This window comes from Cryptotermes secundus, unplaced genomic scaffold (genome assembly GCF_002891405.2).
Source record: "Cryptotermes secundus unplaced genomic scaffold, Csec_1.0 scaffold1705, whole genome shotgun sequence".
NCBI lineage: Eukaryota > Metazoa > Arthropoda > Insecta > Blattodea > Kalotermitidae > Cryptotermes > Cryptotermes secundus.
Genome location: NW_019718639.1, coordinates 210,869 through 235,311, shown reverse-complemented (window position 1 = coordinate 235,311; position 24,443 = coordinate 210,869). Strand labels below are relative to the sequence as shown.

At 44.2% G+C, this 24,443-nt stretch overlaps 1 protein-coding gene across 3 annotated transcripts in view; it reads left to right on the top strand.

The window, feature by feature from the left end:
* Window positions 1-24,443, top strand: part of LOC111863721 (calpain-1 catalytic subunit) — a 152,898-nt gene that overhangs the window by 100,356 nt on the left and 28,099 nt on the right. For all 3 annotated transcript variants that reach the window (XR_004512957.1, XM_023850305.2, XM_023850292.2), the window contains exons 4-5: window positions 11,524-11,695; window positions 14,016-14,227. Coding sequence is in view for 2 of the 3 variants with exons in the window: in XM_023850305.2 (XP_023706073.1) it covers window positions 11,524-11,695; window positions 14,016-14,227 (384 nt within the window). In the remaining variant the exon portion in view is untranslated. The remainder of the gene's footprint in view (window positions 1-11,523; window positions 11,696-14,015; window positions 14,228-24,443) is intronic.

Sequence of the window (24,443 nt, the reverse complement as noted above, 5' to 3'; positions counted from 1 at the left end):
TCTGTTCTCAGAGATGCGACCCGTGTACTCCGGTATATAGATATCTCTCTTCCAAACGAACCCGTTGCCTTCATCTCCAGCGTACAAATCCTGAAGGTAAAGACAACAGGTTCCTCCGAGAAGTTTGTTGCTGTCCGCCAGACACACAGCCGAAGTAACTGTAGTGCTATGTTGGAATCTCGGGGCGACCGCATATTCTGAGATACTTCGTGGTTTATCTCAATTCCTCGAGGCAAATCCCGGGATACTGCCCCGATTAGCCCAAGGTGGGTTCCGTTCAAACCCTCTCCAATATATGATTCATAGTCATCCTGCAATCCGATGCTATATAGCCTCGATGTTGGAGGCATCATTAAGCAACGGAAGACCTCTGACAGATACTTGCAAACACACCCAAAGGGGACGAGAGACTTCATAGACACTTCAGCAGGGTCTCAAATCTCACAATTTTGAGAAGATTTATATGCCAAAAAAATTTGACGCAAATAACTTTTTATCGGGCACACGGTAGCGTAGTTGGTTGAGGCACTATGCTAAAACCCGGAAAGTTGTGGGTTGGATTCCCGATGAGGTCACTGGATTTTTCATTTGGCCTAATCCTTCCAGCCGCACTATGGCCCTGGTGTCGACTCAGCCTCTAACAGAAATGAGTACCAGGAATATTCTTGGGCGGTAAAGTGCCGCCGGTGCATAAGGCTCACAACCTCACCGCCATCTGTGAGTCGATTCTCTAGAAAATGTGAGAACCTCGACATTTCACAACCCTATGGGCCTCCACGGCATGTTACAGGGATAGCTTTACTTCACGTTTGCCAACTTTCGTCCGTTTTTATTTCCGTGGAGGGGTGTAGCACCGTAAAGGGGGACATACTTTGGAGGTGAGGATTACGGTCTTCTGGGGTGTGACGTCGTGTAGTTTGGTCGAATCATTTAAACTAAAATTTATCATCATAATCGAACTAATTCGACATTGAAGACCGAGGATGGATGTTCCTCCGAAACGTTGGTACCCCTTTAACTAACTCCATGGAGATGATCCATTCTTGAGAATCCGCCAGTTTTTGCTCAGCTACTCAAAAATATCCCAACATTTTGAGGAACCCAAATGTTTATTTCCATGTTCAAAAGAGCTTGTTGGTATACTAAGCCAGATCTATCCAGTCCATATCATCCCATCCTTTGTATCTAAAATCCATTTTAATATTATCCACCCATCTACGTCTTGGTCTTCCTTGTCGACTATTTCCTTCTGGCTTTCCCACCAAATTCCTATATGCATTTCTCTTCTCCGCCATTCTTGCTACCTGCCCTGCCCATATTATCCTTTCAAAAGTTTATGGTGTTAACAGTCTAAATCATTATTCAACCACATACGTACGGTTTCATTCTACGGAGTTTACTGACACCGTTTTTATATAAAGTAAAGCTCCTTCTATGTAAGTAGTCTAGGGGAGCATCATGAAGATGTACGGGGAAGAGGAGGTATAGCACCACGTATTTTATTTTAGGCATTAAGTGGAGATGATTGGTCTGCTTCACACTCGCTCCGGCTTTACCCCTGGTTAAAGAACCCACGGTACCCATTGTGTAGGAGGCTGGGTGTGCCCCAGAGGTGGTCTGGACGCTGTAGAGAAGAGAATTATTTTCTGCCTTTGTGGGAAATCGAATATTGATATCTCGGTCGTCCATTTCGAAACCCGTTGCTATACTGGCTGATGTATAACTCGAAAAGGAATAAAGTGCTCGATTCTCATTCATCGTGTATAACTTCTAAGTTTATATCTCTGTTGGCAATTACAGGTAAACTGTAAACAGTCTACGAGGGAGAGTCGCAAATGGAAGTAAAACATAAAACCTGTGATATTCGAACCTGGGAAAAAACATTTATTTCTCGGCGTATCCCACGCCATCGCTTTACCATTGCCTCGAAACCAGCAACATAGAAGTAATTTGACTGTTGTCTCAGCCACTTCGGCACCTCCGTTTCAACTTCTTTACTTTTGCCACATTTCTTGGCCCAGTTATATACCGTTTTACACGATAAACACTTCCCGCCGTAAACAGGAAACATTTCTTTATTAATATAATTTGCTTTGAGGCGTTTTGACCACAAAAAAACGCAAAACAAAGAACGGTTCTTCGGTAGTATACTCCTCAAGTACGGTCGCCATTCTGATTATTGGAACCAGCCTCTGAACATGCGCCTGCGCGTCTGCTACCTAGACCGAAGGTGGACTGTGCTGCTACCTAGTGATACACATACAAAACCAATTACACCCATTGCAGCTGTTATACTTCCAATTGTTACGTATTTACTGACTCTCCCTCGTGTACTTCAGACACTGACGAAATGCGAGCCGCATGTTGAGAACCTTAACATAAACGTAAAGTAAATTTAAGTTCCGGTATGCAAATAGACTGAGGCGGAGGATTCGAACCCAGGAAGATGTAAGTAGGACAGGCTTTGTGTAGATATTTGTTTGCTGCACCATTTCCCATGACGGCAGACTCTGTTCTCACAACATTAGCATCTGTAATGGCTGCAGTAAAGTGTGTCGCTTGTGTCAATGTCACACTCAACAGAGGCTCGTGGTCCGCCCCACATCGGATTAGCTCCTGGTTTCATATCCAGACGTGGGTCCCTCTGAAGTGGCTCAGGGCCCTGGTCGCGTTGTTCTAATATCGCGGTAAATAACGGCTTGCAGGGGAGAGCTTCTTGAGAATCTGATAGTTGCTCAGCTGCTTAAGAATTCGTGGTAAATAAGAGATTGTAGGGGAGTTCTTCTTGAGAACTTGATAGTTGCTCAGCTGCTTAAGAATTCGTGGTAAATAAGAGCTTGCATTGGAGTTCTTCTTGAGAAATTGATAGTTGCTCAGCTGCTTAAGAATTCGTGGTAAATAAGAGCTTGCATTGGAGTTCTTCTTGAGAAATTGATAGTTACTCAGCTGCTTAAGTAATTATCGCATGTTTATTGTATTTTAGGTTCTTTCAACGGTGATCTGAATAGTTACGTCTTCTGAGTCATGACGCCGTCTAGTTTTGTTCACAAGTTTACTGACTTTTCGGAGGGACATACAACTTCTATCTCAGCGTGAAATATACGAGTTTAGTAAGCAGCGAGGTTACGCTGTACAGTCCGGTATAAGTTCGCCGACGTTTCGGAATATCGTCGGTGAATGACTATCGCAATACACGGCGCCACAGCCCAGAAGATAGTACTCTTCCTTATGAAACGTTTATATAACCTGAATGTTCATGACAGTACTCACAAAACCATTGCTCTCGTCCAGTTTTCAGCGTTAGGAAGGTGCACAGTTCGGCTCCTAAAAGCCTCCTCGTGTCTGACCCATATCCTTGAGGTACGTGGTTTCCAATACGAGATAGGTTCAGACTAACCTGAGGAGATTCACGATCTTTCGCAATGACACCAAGCTAAAGTAGCAAAATCCTTTCTGAGAAGCCGATAGTCGCTCAGCTGGTCAAGAAATTAACCACCTTCTACATACCTCTGATAATATAGAGAGCATCGAGTCAATACCTTCAAAATGGTGGCAGCAGGCTACTCCGAAACGTTACCAGTCATCTACCAGGCTGCACGGTGTCAAAATGAAGACCATAACCCATGTTTTCGCCGCCATAATAATGAACGTTTAAGATTTAATATAAATATATTGAATTTTTTCAAAAAATTTACCTGTGAATATCCAATTTCTTACAGAAATTAGGGACACACACGAAAACTTGTGGCGGCACACCGGTGTGCTGCCAAACACCGGTTGCGGAATACTGATCTAAAGCACAGTATTGCTTGAGTGTTCAGAAACTCTGTTTTTATCTATTGAATTTATTTAATTGTTTCATATCATTCTTAGAATAAGCAGCCGTTATTCCCTTACGCAACATTAACTAGCGTGTTTTCTGTGAGGTACGGACTGATATTTTATATATTATTTGGGTGAACTTCAGGCCTCGATGTTTTCTCCTGTCCATCCTGCATAACTTCCAAATTTAATATCAAGTTTTTGCTGTATCACAGCAAAGCCGCTGCTCAACTTCTTTCGTCTGCTCATAACAAAGTTCTCTTCCGCTTTACTTTCTTCATTTGACAATATCTTAGAAACCACCTTACCAGAAGGACAAGTCGGCTCTGCCTTTCCTCCCATAATCCCCCTCCCATCTCTCCCCCCACCCCCCTCTCTGTATTTCGTCCAGGCATAAATTCTGAAGATGAAGGTGTAGCAGAATTGTCGTCAAAATTCGGACCGGGTGTTTGAAGCGGGGACCAAGTCTTGTCTTCCCCTAGATCTTTGAAAGAAATCAGAAGTGAAGACAGAAAAGTCTACTGAATATAAACAAACAAAAGGAAAAATATGTTTTATCCTGACTACCCAATCGCCATCAGTATAATTTGTCTTGAACGCGACTTTGTAAGGAGTGTCTACCTGCCTGCCTGCCGGCCTGCCTATTCTTCAGTCCGTTTGTTGGACCCTGGCCTCTTTTTCAGTTTCTTAATCCTATATATATTCGGTAGGACTCCTTGGACGGGGGATCAGCCTGTCGCAAGGCCGCTACCTACACACATAATAAGCGCAAATGGATATCCATGCCTTGAGAGGGATACGAACCCACGATGCCAGCGTTCGAGCGGGCGAAGACAGTTCTTGCCTTAGACATGCGGCCACTATGATGGGCTTTGCAAGGGTTAACCTTTTGGAAAGCTGCCTCGCTATACCCCATTGCAGAAAGATCCCCTCGTCACCTATGTCTAATTAAACCATTTACGTGCTGCTGTCTGGTTGTGAGGGCAGCAGATGACTCGTGTTACGCCGGGAAGGGATTGAGAAGGCACTAACCGGAAGTGACTACCGTGATCGAAATTCTCATGGGACCGTAGTTGCCTTCACTTGTGACTATACCGGCTGTGGCATAAATTCCTCCAGATATGCATTGTTCTTACTTTTATATCAATGTCCTTCCCGGAAATGGAACCGTAGTTACCGAGCAGGACGATATACAGATAAAGCTCTTTATTGTTATGTAAATCCTCTGTTCGAACCTTAGACCGCATACCGGCTATTGTGACTAAGGCTTTTCTTGTGTTTTCTCAGTCCCTCCAAGCAAGTGCCTGGATAATATCTCGTTTAGGCCGTAATAGCTTCGTTCCAAATCCTTTGTAATTCACCATTCAGCAGTCATCCTGATATTCAACACTAAGTAGACTACATACCGATGGAGTCATTGAGTAACATACAGAATGGACACGAAAATGTTTTCGCTGCAGTTTCCTGTTTTATTCTCAAAGAATTTAGAGGTATTTATATTTTGTTGTAATGTGGTTTTAGTGTCGAAGAGATACTTTCAGATGCTACCAGCCTCTCTGGAATTATGATAGATCAATTTAATTTTGTATTTAAGATTTAAAGGTGCTTGAGAACAGTATACTGGGAATGCTTGAACACAGGCGACTAGATGTAACAGAATGTAATTATATAGTCAGGAGTAAGTGTGGCCTTTAAGGCCGCGCCATAGCTCAAGCGGTTAGTCGCCGGCTTCCCACCGAGGCGGCCCGGGTTCGATCCCCTGTCTGATCAAGAGGTATTTGTGGTGAACAAAGTGGCTCTGGGGCAAATTTTCTCTGAGTACTTCGGTTTCCCCTGCCAATCTTCATTCCACCAATTGCTCCACAATCACCTATCATCTGTGGCTGGTACAATAGGCCAGAAGTGGCCGCAGTAGTAGGGACTTAGTCCCACCCCACTAGGAATAAAAAAGTGTGGCCTTTTAACCCAATTATATAATATGATAAATTAGTTCGAGGCGGTGGCGCCGGAATACTTCCTTGGGTATAGCGACGGGCTACGTGCTGGACGGCCCGAGTTCAATGCCCGGTATACCAAGACTTTTGTCTTCTTCACAGCATCCAGACTGGCTCCGAGGCCCACCCAGCCTCTTATCCAATGTGTACGGAGGGCTCTTTTACTGGGGGTAAAGCGGCAGGGGCGTGAAGCTAACCACTCACCTCCATCTAGTGCCGAGTTCAAGGAAGTTGGAGCTATACCTCCATTCCTCCCTATGTCTTCATGGCATGATGCTTAATTAATTAAGCACAGGAACAACTTTACCTGTAACCTAGTTCAAGGAAGATGTAATGAATGGAGCAGGAAACACGTCTCGAAGATTATTAATGTATATTATATTTATTGAGATAACCTGAAGGAAAGAGAGTACATAGGAGACATAGGAACCCAAAATCCTGCGCTTCATTCGAAGCGCGGGGTTGCTGAGGGAATAATTAAAAAAGGGGAAGCACAATAGGCCACTGTAGGCCGCGGTGCGAGGGCCGAGAGGGCCTACCCCTCGTACATTCATTCATTCATTCATTCATTCATTCATTCAAGCCCTGTTGTCTTGAAAATGTGTGTACCTGAACGTCTCACAACCCTATGGGCCTCCACTGCCTGTTGCAGAAATGGCTTTACATTTCTTTAAGTCCTCCCAAACGTCCGTTAACTTCTGCCGGGATGTATGATATGACATCCAGGAAAGTAGTACTTTTCGTAGTCACCGCTGTGAGAAGCTTAATTCCATTCGATTTGCCTAACCTCCTTCTGGTACAATATGTTCTCCCTAACAGAACCTTGCGTAAGTAACATCCACTTCAGTCATCGTGCGCAAACACAAGTGTTGAGTGTTTAGACAGTTTGTACAGAAGTAGTGAGCGGTTTTGCTGTTTGTTTTGACATCTGCCTCAGTACAATGATGTTAGTTGCTTTGCAGTACTAAGCTGTTACAGCTAAACTTGCGTGTGAACTTTCAAACTAGTTCAGAATATAATGCAATCGGTTGCTCTACTGAGTCTAAATTCCTTCAGCGAGTTCTGTCTTTGTCATAATATAGGTATCAGTATTACACGGTATTGTAATTGGTTGAGGCACTATGCTACAAGCTGGAAGATCGCGGGTTCGATTCCTGATGAGGTCACTGGATTTTTCAACTGACCTAAACCTTCCAGCCGTACTATGACCCTGGGGTTGGCTGAGTCTCTAACAGAAATGAGTACCAGCAATATTCTTGGGGGTAAAGGGCGAGCGGCGCGTAAGGCTGACAACCATACCGCCATCTGTGAGTCAATTGTCTAGAAAATGTGGGAGCCTCGACGTCTCATAACCCTATGGGCCTCCGCGACCTGTTACAGGGATAGCTTTACTTTTTTATCAGTATGAGTGTTATATTTTTTAAGTCTGAACATCGTCATATATTTAAATATTCAATTCGAAAATTCACTTTCAACTTCACAGTAACCTGGACTAACTGAGCCAGTATAAAGGTCACACTAAGGTCTGGACTACCAAGGGATCGGAGTTCCATTCGTACCAAAAGATTTTCTCTTTTTCACACCATAAAAACTGTGATGGTCACTCAGCGTCTTACGCAATGGGAACCGTGGACTTTGCCCAGACATAAAATGGCTGTAGCTTGAAGCTGACCGTTTACTTCCATGTACTGTCGAGACGAATGCGTGGAGCTATATTTCCACTTTCTTAAACGTCTTCATGCCGTTGTGCTTAATTAAGTACGGCGACAACTTCACTGTTTTTAGTTTAGTTTCATAAAAGAGCTATCCGTGTAACAGGCCGCGAAGTCCTATACGGCTGTGAGACGTCGAGGCTCCCAAATTTTGTTTATACAGTCGGCTCACAGATGGCGGTAAGATTGTCAGCCTTATGTGCCGGCCGCCCTTTACTCTCAGGAAGATTCCTTTTTTATTATTATTATTATTATTATTATGCTTCTTTACAATCTACATCATTACAGAGTGTTAAGTAAATGTGTTGTAGATGGTTAGCTTGCAAGGGAAACATCCAGTGATGATGTGAGATTCCTGGTACTCATTTCTAACAGACCTGAGTCGACCTCAGGGCCATATTGTGGCTGGAAGGATTAGGTCAGATGCAAAAAAAATCCAATGACCTCATCGGGACTTGAACCCGCTACCTTCCGGTTTGTAGCATAGTGCCTCAACCAACTACGCTACCGCGTGCCCCAGATTACTTTCATTATTTAAAAAAATATAGAAGTAGGCTTATGCGATCTCCATTCTGTCTGTGTATCCCACCTATCAGATTTTGAACGCCTGCTTAGCTTTTGCTTCAATGTGGAATTTTTAATATTGTGACATTTGCTTAAAGCGAGCACTGTTGAGCCAAGGAAACAATCATTGCAAAGTAACGGCTCTGTAACACGCAACAATGGAGTAACTGTTGGAAGCGATGTTTTTTGTGCTGTCCGTGAGGCTATATAACGAGGTTTAGCTAAAGTTTTGAGAGTGTCTTGATACAGCAGATAGAAGGGGAGGATGTTTGTATGAAATGGCCGCTAGCCTACGATGACGTCAGCCCGGGAGCAGAGGAATGTTCGTTGTTGGAAGACGTTACCAAGCAGCGCAGTGAAGATTGTGACTGAGAATAATATTCTTTGTGTGATAGTGATTTGTAAAATATAGTCGCGAGTTGTTTGTTGAAGTGTCCAATAAATCCATTTACGAATCCATACTTCGTCTCTAGTCACTCAATACACGTGACAATAATTTACACAAATTTAAGACCTCAGAGCTTTAGTATTATATTGAAATATATTTCTGAAAGAATAATTAGACCACGAATATATTAAACGGACAAGTTCATGAGCATAAAACTGGTCAACAGTATTCCTAGAAAGAATTATGAGACAAATACCTGGAAGACTGACTCAGCGCTCCGACTTGCAAACAGGTGTGGGTTTGTGGGACACGCTATATAGTTGCTGCCGGATGTTGGCTGGTAACGTGCTCAGCTTCACAGCTTCTCGTGCCGGAAATGTAAATAGAACTACCTATCTCTCTACCTCCCTCCCTCTTTCTCTTTAACGTTGAAATTAGAACTTGCTCCAAAAAAACTCATACAAGTCTCGCCAACTAATACAGTATCAAGTCACTGGTTGTTTTATTTTTCCACTGCCCAGAGAAATAAAATTATTTGACTGATTTTTACGTTACTCAACAGTAATCATTCAGCTGTATAGATTATGAGATGGGATAGTACTATGAATTATCAGAAATAAATTATTTGGTAGAAGGATATAAGCTGTCTGAAGGCATAACCTGACGAGAGAGAAGTCAAGTCGGGGGTTTACTGCTTATGATCGAAATTACTTTTGATATTAACGTTGGAAATGCTGCATTATATTAAAATTTTAATTTAACGATGGAAGGGCTATATGTGAAGCATGTAGTGCAACATGAAATTTAGGTACCAACTCAACATTTTTTCTAGGACCGAATAAAAACCACGGAAGACTCACTGCTCAATTGCTGTTGGCTTTCGCCACCACAGTAATTCCTTGTTCCTAGTCCCACGGGACTCATAACCATATTTGGCACTCTAACGGCTCTGGGAGTCTTCAGAGTACGGAAAACTAAATACTGTTTCTTATAAATATTATATGATTCAGTTCTTACCTCACAGGGATACATGACGTGTCTGTTACATAGCCTAAGGCAGGGTCTACACGAGAGCACAAAATGCGTCCGTTGTAACGAAAGTACTTTGGTGAGGACACCACACAGTTGCAGAATGCGGTGCGTAGTTTCATTGCAGACAAGAAACTACGCACCGCATTCTGCAAGTGTGTGGTGTCCTCAGCAAAGTACGTTCGTTACAACGGATGCATTTTGTGCGCTCGTGTAGACGCTGTCTAACCGGTTAATGCTGTTTAGGGAAACAGTCGCTGTTTTTGTGAGAACTGTACGGAACACATAAACACACTCTGTGGGTGGAATTCAATGTTTAATACGTTGACACAGGGACACAGGTGATATATTGAATTACCGCGTGACTTTTAAGTGTTAAGTAAACACAGGGATATCTACACTTTTATCTCCGAGCTGGCATCACAGATCTCATGGAGGACCAAGGGTTGGCTGTCAGGGAAGGGACTGCCTCGTTGCATAACGAGGCCTCCACCCAGAGGTTGGCTTGGCTTTGAATTGGTAACACAAGAGCAGAGGGTGGGGTGCCCATATTGAAACCATGTTTATTAAGCCACCTGTTCACGCTTGAATTTGTTGCGTCAAGGACCACTCCAAGTTGTAAGTTCACTGAGCGCATATCAACACGGGAATGTTCGTTAAGCAGACAAGAGAAAGTGCGCCTGCTTCTTTGTAAGCCTCGCAGTCTAAAATAATGGATCGGTAATACATGTTAGGGTGTTTGTTTGTTTGTTTCTTCATTTAACCATCCTCTCAGTAGCTGAGGACGATCACAGTGGCCGCGTGGTCTAAGGATCAACCATCTTCGCCCGCTCGAACACTGTGATCTTGGGTTCGAATTCCACTAGAGGCATAAATGTCTCTGTGTGTCTATTTTGTGTTTATGCTATCCTGTGTGTAGGTAGAGGCCTTGCGACGGGCTGATCCCCCGTTCAGGAAGCCCTAATGTCTGTGTATAGGATTAAGAAACTGAAAAAGCGGCCAAGGTCCAAAAGGCTGTAGAGCCATTGACAGAGAAAGTCAGTAACTCAGACAGAACAGCGTAGAATGATTAGTGATTAAAGAACTGGAAAGTATTTTGAAGGATTATGTCCTAATTTAATGTAGTGAGATTGAACTAATCCGAGGTTACTGAAGAGAATTACGAACTGTTTGGACATAGGCATTTTTTTTGGCCGAGTACAAGTTGCACTCCGTATATAATACTGTTTTATTTAAGAATTGATATTTTAATGATACTGAAGGTTTACATTGTAATCTCCTCAGATAAGAAGCCGTGTAGTCTGGTAGATGGGTAGTAACGTGTTCGGGGAACACATTGCAGCCACATGCAATGTGTTCCCCGAAAGTTACGGCGCCGTGTACTCTAGTAAATGGGTACAAAAGTTTCGTAGTAACTTACTGCTACTATTTTCAGGAATTTTCGACGTTAGGTCATTGTGTATTGTAAGTTATCACATACTGCCTACGTCTTCAGGATGCCCTGATTGTTATGACACTGTGTAGTATAGTAGGTTTTTTTCCCCTTGGGACTACAGCCCCAGTGGGCCTAGGCATACCTCCATGAACTTCTCCTTTCACAGTGTAGTAGGTTACTAACCAATATTTCGCAACAAATTACTGCCTCCTTCTTCAGGACATTCTCTTATGTTATGGCGCAGTTTTATCTGCTAGATGGTTACAAATCTTTCGGAGGAACTGATACTTCCATCTTAAGAGTACTTAGAAATTTGTGATGCCGTATATTGCAGTAGGTGGCTGTTAATATGTCGGATAACTATTACTTCTCTATCCCAGGATATCCTGAAGATGGAAGTAGTCTGTTATTCTGAAACGTTGGCACACACCTGTCGCGTTACGCATAACCCAGAAGATATCAGTAAGGATTTTTTCACTGTCGTGAAACGCCCAAAACTTTTGTCAATTTTGTTTTTAATTAGACTGTACTTTGTTAATAACAGTGATATATGAATTCCCTATTTAACTGTTGCTGCAGGTACTGGACAGCGGAGAGGCCTCGCGGTGTGCAGTCACATTATCATGCTGTGCGTCGGATGTGCCGTGAACGAGGTGTGCTGTTTGAGGACCGCGAATTCCCTCCTGGCCCTCGTGTTCTGTTCCATCATAAGAAACCACCAGTTCACCCCATCGTGTGGATGAGGCCAGGGGTGAGTGTCTAGTGGGCCGTGACTCCACCAAAACAGAGAATTTGTTAATAGCAGAGGAAGGATACGCATATGAGATCATTTATGTTAATTAGTTTGCTGTAATGAGCTGAATTACTGTCGGAAGAAGGAACTGTATACATAGTCACTGCATATTTGAGCACTAATTCGACACCACAAAAACGAATACAGGGTGATTCTAAATTATTGTCGGTTTCCATGGTCTAGGACCGCCTATGTGGTCTAGTGGTTAGAGTTCCTGGCTATAGATCAATATGTATCGGGTTACATTCCCGGCTCTACCAGATTTTCTGAGAAGTAGTGGGTCTGGAACGGGGTCCACTCAGCCTCGTTAGGATAATTGAGGAGCTATTTTAAGGAAATAGCGGCTCCGGTCTAGAAAACAGAGATTAACGGCAGTGGGGATTCGTTGCGCTGAACACGTGACACCCTCTATCCTCAAAAAGTTGGCACTAACTTCTCCGACAAGCGGCGGTCGCTCGGTCGGTATAGTTCACTTGCCCACTGCAGGCCATGTAGTTTGTTTCCATGGCCTACAATTTTCAAACAGGATAGAATAAAATAAAACTGTTAACACTCGCCGAAGCTTGGCGAGCAGCTGAAGTAGTGTGGACGAAGATTTACGAGCACGAGCACGAGCACGAGTAATGTGGACTCGCCTTTATAGTGTTTCATCCTGTTTTTGTGGTGCTTACAATTAAAAGTTGAACGCTTACCGTCACACAGATGTTTTTATTAATCAAATCACAGCCAAGGTAGGCCATCATGGGGTGATTCTTAAGAAATACACAAATGGCTACTGACTACACATAAATTACAGTACTAGTATAAAATCTTTGCTAGTTAAAATTTGGGTCCCTTCCGACTTACTATTTTAAGTAAATTCGATTTAAATTTAAGATTAGATATAACTATTACAAACTCCATGGCCTGTAGTCCGCAAGCGAACTATAACGACCGCCGCTTGTCGGTGAAGTTAGTGCCAACTTTTGCGAATAGAGGGTGTCGCGTGGTCAGCGCAACGGATCTCCACGGCCGATAATCTGTTTTCTAGACCGGAGCCGCTATTTCCTTGAAACAGCTCAATTATCCTCACCAGGCTGAGTGGACCCCGTTCAAGACCCACTACTTCTCAAAAAATCTGGTAGCGCCGGGAATCGAACCCGTAATATCTGGATCTGTAGCCAGGAACTCCGACCACTAGACCACAGAGGTGGTCAGATGTAACTACTAGAATTTTTAAGCTTAAACTGGCTCATTACACCACGTGCGAGATAACTCTACAGACGAAAGCTATTTCCACCATTCACTAAGCAGTTTGGAACGTGTTCGCAAGTTGTCAGCACCTCATGGATACGGTTACTGAGGAATACTATATTTTCTATATAGTAATATTGTGTTTTAGCGTCATATTGTATGTACACTATTTTATTCAGTCTGAGTTTCAGAATATATGTATAATTCTATTATAACTATACAGTTTCTACGTTACGACTTGTTTTGGCCACTATTTTTGGCCATCATCAGCTAGGCTTACTCAACTCCGCTACCAATTGGCCAATGTTTACAGTTGGGGAAGGTCGTAGGCTTTTAGTTGTAGACTTAAGTACTGTAAATTATATAAACTTTTGCGTGTTGTTCCGAAGGTCATGCGTTATTAGCAATACAAACGTCTTTTCAGTTTGCAAATTTTGCCTTAAAACCTACAAATCTGCCTTAAAATTTGGTTTAAGTAGGTAGGATAATTGGAACTAGTTAATCTTAGACAAATATTGGTTAATTATTCTTATTATTACAATTTTTATTGTTTTATATTCATTTTATTCAGACGTCTAAGGTAAAAAGGTAAAGCTATCCCTTTAACTGTCCGTGGAGACCCACAAGCTTGTGAAAAGTCAAGGCCCCCACATTTTCTAGACAATCGGCTCAGAGATTGCTGTGAGGTTGTCAGGCTTACGCGCCGGCCGCTCTGTGCCCCCAGGAAGATACGTGGTACTCATTTCTGTTAGTGGCTGAGTCGACCCCAGGACCATAGTGCGCCTTGAATGATTAGGTCAACTGAAAAATCCAATGAGTTCATCGGATATTTAACCCGTGACCTTCCGTTTTCTAACATAGTGCCTCAACCAGCTACGTTGCCGCGTGCCTCATTTAGACTTCTAGAAACTGTATAGTTGTCTGCATATATTGTGAGGATGAAACGGAAGAAAAAGATAGCATATATAACCTAATGATAACCTAGACACTACAATGAATTCCCTCTCCCCAACAACTGAACAGCCCGGGTGTTTTTGTGCTGCAGGAGATGTGCCAGAGACCAAAGTTCATCGCGACGGAGAGCGGTGGGGGCGGAACAGCAGCCGACGCTGGGCGTCTGGACGTCGAGGCCGGCGAAATGGGCGATCCATGGCTCCTGGCCGCCATCTCGTCGCTCACGCTCACTCCCCGCTTCCTAGATCGTGTCGTACCGCCCGACCAGACGTTCGACCCTGCTACGTATTGTGGGCTGTTCAGGTAAAGTACAGGCCGTTATCGCCACACATCAAATCTGAAGTGATGTCCCCTTACGGCTACGTTAGCCCCTGCGGCAGTTTGTTTAGACTATACGCTTTGCATATGTGTCAGAAAGGTTGTCGAATGTCACACTTCTAGTTAATCCTTGATTCATTAAGCAGCTGGTTGAGTGCCATCCTTCGTTCGTTCGTGGCTCTACAGCCCTTTGTTGGGCCCTGACCTCTTTTATTTCAGCTTCCTAATCCAAAACACAATCGGTGGGATTCATTTCATAGGGGATCAGCCCGCTGCAAGACCTCTGCCTACACACAGGACAGCACAAACACAAACATCAATGCCTCGAGCGGCCGAAGACATGTCATGCTTTAGACTTCGAGGTAACTGTGATTGGTGACCGCCCTTTATACGGTTGCGGAATATTCTAAGAGGGCGCGCACTGGGACCCGCAGGAGTGCGCAGAACTCCACGTTTGTCGAGCCGTGAACATGAGAATGTTAATGTTCCTCTGAAGCTTTGGTGTAGAAATCTGCGCGGTGTCACAACCCCGAACACTACAGGCTGTATAAAAATATGTGTCCTTTTTACGGGTGTGATACATGATCCGCCCACGTTGTTGCAAGGACACTTAGTTAGTTAGTTATTGGAGAGGGTGGGTTTCCCCATGCACTTAGACCAGTATTGGTCCATTGTGCTTCCCTCTATGATATTCTACCAGTCTCTATACCCTACCGATATTGGTGCGTACCATCAGTCCCGACCGAGCCAGCGAGTTCGGCCCCTACTGGCTTGGCGGTATCTATAATGCTTCCCCCATCTATCAGAGGCGTTAGAGACCACTGTTGGGCGGGAAACGTCCTTGAATTTGGCTAAGTGACCTCCTTTGGAGATATGAGGTTCTTTTACGTGCCCTAAAACTACGACACGGGACCCACGGCTTAAAGTCCCTCCCGGAGGACTTGTTTCCTGAATTTTTCCGCCCTTAAAAATTACACGACCTCCGCCGGGTTTGAACCCGCGTACCACGAGTCATGAAGTGGGAACGTCACCTCTAGCCTACGGAGGCCGCTGCAAGGACACTTACTGATTCTATTTGAGAACAGGGCGCGAGAGTAATACTGGAAGTACGAACCGTGAAATTACTGAAGAACAAACCCTTACACCAGCAGTAATCAACCGCCGGGCCGCGACCCGCTTCCGGCCCCCGTCTTATAGAAAAAAGAATTTACCGGGCCGCGGTCTGACAAAGACTGAGAACCGCTGCCTTTTCGCTTAGCGGGGGGTGGAGTCTAACTTGGTCCACTCGGCACGGCGGCCACTGATTGGCCTATTGTAGCCTGCCCCGGTTGATTATGATGATGGAGAATTTTAGTGGAATGAAGATTGGCAGGGGAAACCGATGTACTCTGAGAAAACCCACCCCAGCGCCACTTTGTCAACGACAAATCCCACTTGACCAGACCCAGGATCGAACCCGGACCACCGCGGTGGGAAGCCAGCGACTAACCGCTTGAGCTATGGCGCCGCCAACCGCTGCCTTACACAGCCAAGACCTTCACTGTACGGATTTACGTGCTGCTTAGTTCATTCTTGGCCTTCCTGATGACAGTGCCCAGTTCTTCTCTCGTAAATGATTCTCTACATGTTCCAAACATAGGCTACATGCTGGATGTCCAAATAAACTTGGTACTGTTCCTTGTAGGGCCAGAAATATTTTCACTTCATAAAGTTCGGGCCGTCTCTGTGACCCACCCGGTCTCTTATGCGGCGTAAGCCACGGATTTTCTCTGGGGACAAAGCAGCCGGAGCGTGAAACTGATCACATATCGCTATCTAGTGTCGATGTTAAGAATTATGGAGTTATCCCTCTACTCCCCCATGCGTCTTCATGACGCGGTGCTTAATTAATTAGTCATCAATATATGCAGGCTACAGCTCAAGTACTGGTTCGGTTATTGAATCAATAAGCATGACAGCGGCGAGACATGTAGCACGCGTGGATATACAAGATTATATAGTTTTGATTGTAATATATCAAGTTGAATTATTCTCCCTCTTGCCATCGCGCCTAGACACGAATTTGCATTGCCTTTCTTACGTGTAGGTACAGAATGTAACATGCAATTTGTTAACCTTTCATAAATATTCAATATTAGCGTACAAAAAAAAAGCGTCTAAAATTCATTAAAACGAAATTTAATTCCAGGCCATTTCATTCTTCTGCAGTGAAATTCGGACAGAGATTGATGGTTGGGGTGGAGGCTGACCTTGCCCAATTTCATGTTTTTGTCTCGAAAGATTCGGGAAGACCGCTTAAAGGTAACAATGATGGATGGGCTGCCCATGTTGACAGATTTACAGTAGGCGTGGCTTCGGCCAGTATAATTGTAAAGAGTCACCAAAACCTGCCTCAGCTACAGGCAAATCGACAAATTCATTAACCAGTTTTCCCTTCTGCATATGCTGTATAGAATGAAAACAGAGAAACTATTGCCTCATTTTGTGTGTAGATTATTTTATGCAGTTTGGGTCTCACAGTATATGCATAATTCTATTGTAACTATATAGTTTCTGCATCGGTCGTTGTAGCCGAGCGGTCTGAGGTATGAACTGTCTTCACTAGCCCGGAAGCCGGGATCATAGCTTCGAATCCCACCCAAGGCATGGTATGTTCAGTGTTTGTGCGTGTGTGTACGTTTTTCTGTGTTTGTGCACAAGTAGAGGCCTTGCGACGAGCTGATCACCCGCCCAAGGAGTCCTACAGAATGTGTAAGATCTAGTAAAACCGAAGTGAAACGGAGAGTTTCATGGATGTAGGCCAAAGCCCAAATTGGGGCTGTAGCGTCAAAGAAAAAAAAAGGCAGTCTCTACATTACAATATGTTTCGAGCCACTATTTTGGCCATCGACAGGTGATACTTACACAGTCACTTTCAACTCTTTCTCCGGTATTCCCCCTCCGTTGGCCAATGTTTACAATTGAGGGAAGGTCATAGGCTTTTAGTTGTAGCCTTAAACAAATACTGAAATTATATAAATCTTTGTGGATCCAGGTTAGCGCAGTCGGTATAGCGACTGGCTACGGGTCGAAAGACCGAGGAATCAAAATTCTCGTGCGCTTCGCAGCCGGTGGTGCGTGGGTGACGGTGAAGCGCAGAACCGTGAAACCAACCTCCTATCCAATGGGTACCGGGGGCTCTTTCCCAGGGGTAAAGCGGCCGAGCTGACCATTCACCTCCAACTAGTACCTAGTACTAGTACCTATGGATCTATACATCCACTCCCTCATGGCCCAGTGCTTATTTAATTAAGCACAGTGACGAATTACCGTTTTTAGCATATATAAACCTTTTACTCGTGTTCTGAAGGGCATGTATTATTCGCAATAAAAAGTCTTTCAATTTTATATCAGCCTTAAAAATCTACTTTGATTTTATTTCAAAATAGGATAATTTTGAACTAGTTAAAATTAGACCAATATTCGTTACCTGTTGTTAATATTTTAATTTTCGTCTTTATTAATTTATATTTATTTTATTTAGACGTGTGGCCCCGAGTCCTATGTAATTATAATTTTTCTTGATGAGCACGACAGAACCAGATTCTCGTATGATGTGTGTATTCTTTTTTCGCAAACTGTATTTATATTACATATGCGTATTTTTCGTGTTCGCTTTCTGTGAGGTGGTTTTGTTGTATCCTTGTGTTGCGTTCAGGATGCGTGCTTGTGTAAAACATGAAAAGTAAAGCTACCCCTGTAACAGGCGGTGGAGGCCCGTAAGGTTGTGAGGCGTCGAGGCTCCCACATTTTCTAGTCAATCGGCACACAGATGTCGGTAATGTCAGCCTTACGCCCCGGCCGCTCTTTACCCCCAGGAAGATTCCCGTACTCATATCTGTTAGAGGCTGAGTCGACCCCAGGGCCATAGTGCGACTGGAATGATTAGGTCAGTTGAAACATCCAGTGACCTCATCGGGAATGGAACCTGCAACTTTTCGGCTTGTAGCATAGTGCCTCAACCAACTACGCTACCACGCGCCCTGCGTGCTTATGTAGGGCTCCAGTTGAAAACATTCTCTTGGAACTTGGTACATCCCTAGAAAGGTCTCGAGTTTGAGCCTGTAAAAGGACTGACTGTCACAGAAGTTTGACACGCTTTGGTATCTCCTACAAAACAAACTCCGTGATTTTAGTCCGCAAGCGAACTATACCGACCGAGCGACCACCGCTTGTCGGCGAAGTTAGTGCCACCTTTTGCGGATAGAGGGTGTCGCATGGTCAGCGCAACGAATCCCCACGGCCGTTAATCTCAGTTTTCTAGACCGGATCTGCTATTTCCTTGAAATAGCTCCTTAATTATCCTCACGAGCCTGAGTAGACCCCGTTCCAGACCCACTACTTCTCAGAAAAAATGTGGTAGCCCCGGGAATCGAACCCGGACCTCTGGATCTGTAGCCAGGAACTCTGACCACTAGACCACAGAGGCGGTTTGGTATCTGCTACACTTTTTATTATATGCGTCCGTGCCATGAAGCCGAACACCCACCTCCGACTAGTGTCGAGGTGAAGAATGCGTGGCTGTGTACATCCGCTCGCCTATACGTCTTCATGTTTTAATGTTTAATTACTTAAGCACAGGGACAACTTCAGTTTTTAAAATTTACTTTCCATCTCATAATTCTAACGAAAGTGTGAAAGGAATGGCGAAGAAAATATATTTTATAAGCATATTAAAAATATAACTAAATTATTATTGTTGATTTAGAATATTAGTCATAGGACGAATAAGAATACGTGTATTCGAGACTTGGTTTCTAAAAAGTGGCCCGAGGAAAGAGATGTACAGATGACCACGGATGACGGCACAACGACTTCTCAGCGGGACGTCGGTTGACTGCACAATACTCATGACTCCTGACAGCGGCACTCTGAGTGACATATGGCGTGACAGTTACATTAATCAAGCGACAAATATGCAAAGTTCAACCTTGAAGACAAGGGAAGCCATTAGGCGTGATGTTACAGTTTCCACTGAAACGATAGTTACTGTAGAGACTACAGTCCAGACCGATATCCGAATTTGATTCCCGGCATGGGGAAAAGGAATTTTCTCATCTCTACAGCATCCAGACCGTCTCTGGGGATCAAGCATCCTCCTATACAGTGGGCACCAGGATCTTTCTCGCTGGGTGTAAAGCTGATCACTCAATTCACGTCAATCTGTGGTTGAGGTTACGAACACGTGGAGCCATATCTTCACTCCTTCGTACGTCTTCATGTGTTGGTACTTAAGTGAAGTACAGGAACACCTTTAATATTTAACCTTACGCAAGTCTGATCACGTGACTCTTTCACATAGTAGAACACAGATGCATTTGATTTATACGGTTTCTTACGCGCAGCTGCAGGTGAAATAAATATAGACACAAATAAAAAATGTAACTATTTGACTCAATTTACTTGAGTCCTTCTGGAGAAGTCGCCAGTTGCCCAGTTATTAAAAAATTTTACATTTTGTGGAAACCGAAAGTTCATTACCGTGTTAACAAGAACCCTCCACTGGTGCTTATCCTGAGCCAGATAAATTCAGTCCATGCCATCCCATCCTATCTCTCTAAGATCCATCTTAATATTACTCTCCCACCCACGTGTAGATCTAGCTTTCCCACCAAATCCTATATGTAACCAGCTTCTCCCCATGCGTGCTACACGCGCTGCCCATCTAACTCTCCTTGACTTGATAATTCTAGATAAATTATATTGTCACGTGTATCAGTGACTAAAGACGGGAATTCGGGATTGGATGATCGGGTTTATTTATTCCTTATATGCACAACCAATAATTACAAGTAATTATATCGCTATTGTTATTTACAAACTTTATAATTCACTGTTACACACCCACTCGTCCTCTCCTGGTGACGCAATTCAATAACAGGAACTAAACCAGCCTCACCGAATTACACACTGGACTTGGCACGGACGACATAGAGAACACAGCTACTGGTCACTCCCCCTCCACTGGGTCAGTGGTCTTCGTAGATATTGGCATGCCAACAGAGATAGTGTTACAATATCTTTCGGTGTTCTCTATTGGGCTCGCGGTGGGAAACAGACGAAAAGTAATTATATTTTCATTATATACATCGGATATTGGACCGATAAATGTCAAGATCCTGTTCGCCTCAAAATTCATAATATAGGCAAGTAATATAAAAATTACATATTGAGCCATTTTGTCGTTTAGATGTGCCATGGGAATTTCGCCATTATGCTTTCGTTTTGTTTGGTAAAATTTGTGTTAAAAACGCAGAAAATCATTTCACAGGAAAGTTCAGAGGCACAGAAACCTGGAACTTACAATGTTGCTGCTACAATGACGTCACCTCAGTGGACTAGAGACTGGCCGGAAGTCTCATGAGACGTGAAGTAAATGTCGATGGCTTATTAATACTGCAACCGGTTACAGAAGTTCAGCCGGTAAGATCAGAGAGACATTACTTAATGGCAGAGAAACTTTTGCTCTCGTGTGCTGGCCTCTGGATTTCTTAACCATCAAACACAATGAACTCTGTTGGATTTGAAGTTTCCACAGCGGTGACTATGAGATGTGACGCCGTGTAGTCCGGTAGAAGCCCGCCAACGTTTCGGAAGGAAGTGCCTTCTCCATATCTCCGGTTGCTCTTATCTTGGTTTAATTCTTCTAACCTGAGGATGGAAGAATTACGTTTATCCGAAACATAAGTGAACTGCTACTGGACTACACGACGTCACATCGACTGTAGTATTTTTCAACTGACCTAATCCTATGATTCTATGATCGAATCAACCTCTAATAGAAGTGAGTACCAGAAATCTTCCTGGTGGGTAAAAGGCGGCCGGCGCGTAAGGCCGAAAACCTCACCGCCATCTGTGAACTGATTATCTAGAAAATGTAGGAGCCTCGACGTCTCAAATCCTATGGGTCTCCACGGCCTGTTACATGGATAGCTTTACCTTTATTTTTTGCCGTTACAAGTGTAAACGAAAAATAATCTGCCCCGAAGATGTGTTAAGCAGGTCCCTACGAAGCATTGGTAACAATCTACGAGAATATATGTCAGTCACTTTTTCATAGTTCCGGCCTTGAGAATATTGTGACAGATTGGGCCGTTTCTAGGAGACGAATACGTAAACATATTCAAACCAACGAGCATCTAACAATAGAAAGGCGTCCAGTGCTAGGTAAGAGACCGGTAAACATATATCACAGCAACGAATGCGCAACAATAGGGCGTCCATTGCTAAGCAATGCATGGGTGGACACGTCTGACAACAGTACATGATATCCGTTGCTGAGCAGCGATGTGTTTTCTGTGGGTGGTCCGTGCCGAGCCTATATAAGGAGCAGTGAAGACTGTTCGAGAGATTCGATAGGAAGACGTCGATATGGGAGAAGACCAGGACAGGGATCAGATCAGTGATCAGCAAGAGGAGAACCGACAGAAGCCTTCGTGTGACGTAGTTACAGGAAACATTAGAGTGTGATCATTGTTGGCAGTTACGAAGTGTTATAATTATCACGTGTGATAATAGGCTGTAGTTCGGCCTGGCGTAATTACCCAATAAACAGCTTCGTCTAAATCCATAATCCGTTGATTATTTGTCACGGATACGCGGCCACGTGACAATATCTAAACCTGCAAAATACTTAGCTTTCGTTCTTTCTTCTACCCACCCGCCAACCTATTTTTCATTCATTTTCCTGTTGATTTATCTACATTTTATTCATCCTGTTCTGTAAACCGATTCGTCCTTCTAACCAAATCACCATTAACTGTCTCTATTAACCATTCGACACAAACATCCGCCTATCCGCCTTCACCAGCGACATTTGGAAGGAAGTTATCGTGGTCTTATCGAGGGATGATCCCGAAAATTGTCTGGAGGGACTGAGGAAGATCGTGAATAAACTCCAGTCAGAATTACAAATGATAAAACGATTCCGTCCAGCGTGACTGTTGAAGCTTAGGGTGCTAAGAAGTGAAGTAGTAAAAGCTTCAACAGTCACACTGGACGGAATTGTTTTATCATTCGTAATATTGTTAGTGTGACGGACCAGAATGAAACAAATCAAAATCCAGTCAGAATATCCGATGTCCTGGAGATTCGAATGGAGAAGCTCCCGAACAAGATCCCAGAACGATACCGCTACGTCTTGACGTTTCATGTTAATTACTGCCTTCCTGTGAAGTCGTGCAACGCTCACACATTCCGGCTGTCATAAACATGCTTCCGGTGGCTCGGTCGGTGGAGCAGACCGGTGTTACAGTAACACATGGCTCTCATGACCGGAACCAGCGAGTAACGGTAGAACATGGGTCGCCACTGCCCGTGCTCAGTATTTTGCGAAGAGAAACAGCGCATGGGCTGGATACCAGGGATAATAACCTTTGGCCTAAGAGCCGGATTAACTCAGTTGGTGTAGTAGGCTACATACTAGACTACCGTGGGCACGGCGTTTGATTTCCAGCAAAGGTAAGACATGCTCTCTTCTGCACACGGTCCAGACCGGCACTGGGGGCCACCCACCTTGCGATAAATAGGGTACAAAGCGGACGGGCTGTGAAGCTGACCGTTCCCCTCCATCTAATGCACAAGCCTGAGAGACATTGCAGCTATACCTCCATTCCCCGTACGTCTTTATGGCGTGCTCTTTAATTGAACACACTGATAGCTTATTTTTCCCCCCTTGGCGCTACAGCCCCAGTGGGCCTAGGCCTGCCTCCATGAACTTCCGTTCACTTCGGCTTTTCTAGATCTTACACAGACGGTAGGACTCCTTGGGCGGGTGATCAGCTCGTCGCAAGGCCTCTACCTGTAGACAAACACAGAAAAACGCACACAAACATCCATGCCCTGAGTGGGATTCGAACCCACGATCCCGGCTTCCGAGCGAGCGAAGACAGTGCATGCCTTAGACCGCTCGGCTACCGTGACCGGCCTGATAGCTTTACACCTTTTAACATTACTACCACTACTACTACTACTACTACTACTACTACTACTACTACTACTACTACTACTAACCACCACCACTACCACTACCACTACTGCTAACAATCTACTTGTCTGCGGTCACCGGCAAGCCGTCAAGTGGCGCCTCCATAGGCTTTCCCGCGAACTCGTTGCAGATATTTCAGTTAACGTGGAGAAGACGTTACTTCACTTTTTACGTACTTGGATAATAAAATTATTATTATTCTTATTACTGAGGAACAGGACCAGGAATGTGAGGTTATGGGAGTGGTAAGGTTGGAGGAGGAGCCTAAGGAAGGCGAAGCTGATACATTTATGTCAGTAAGACGCAAATAAGTCACGACGAGAGATCGCGATAGAGATTCAGGAGCGAAGCGGCTTTCCTAATATGAGAGAAACGGNGGGGAGGTGCCGCCGCGGAATGCCAATCGCAGCCGTTCTATAAGGAAAGTGAGAGTGCTGGATACCCAGGTCACGCTGCCATTGTCTGCGGACCTGCGCAGAAGTGACAGCAAGATTAGGAGGGAAACTGTTCTTCATGATCCGAAGCGGGAGTTTCGTAAAAAGGTGTAACATACGCCATGAAGGCGTATGGGGGAGTAGATGTATAGATCCATATTTTCTTGACCTCGGCGCTGGTTGGTGAGTGGTCAGCTTCACGCCCCAGCCGCTTTACCCCCATGGAAAGAGCCCCCGGAACCCATTGGATAGAAGGTTGGTTGGATTCCAGAGCCGTTCTTGACGATTTGGAGAAGACAACATTCTTGACCCTACAGGGACTCGAACATCGACCCCTCGGTTGTCCAGCCCGTAGCCAATCGCTGTACCAACAATGCTACCGCAGCTCGTTAAAGAGGTATAACAGTTTAAGATAATGAGAGGGTTGTGTGGTTTTTAACAACGCTGCAAATAGCTAGATTTTATAACTTCGAAAGATAGGAAGATGGATGAATTGGAAGGGATTTGAAAGGAAGCAACCGCAGCGTAATTTGAGGCACTATCCTTACATTTACCTAGAATAAGTAATGAAAAGTCACGATAGTCAATATTCTGACCGAGATTCGGACCTGTTATCTAACCAGTTGAAGCCAAATTTACATTCTAATTTGAGGAATTATATCGGAACATGCCGGAGAAATGTGATGTCTTCAGCTTCGGGGCTGTTCCGAAACGTCTATAAAGATCTACCATACTACATTGC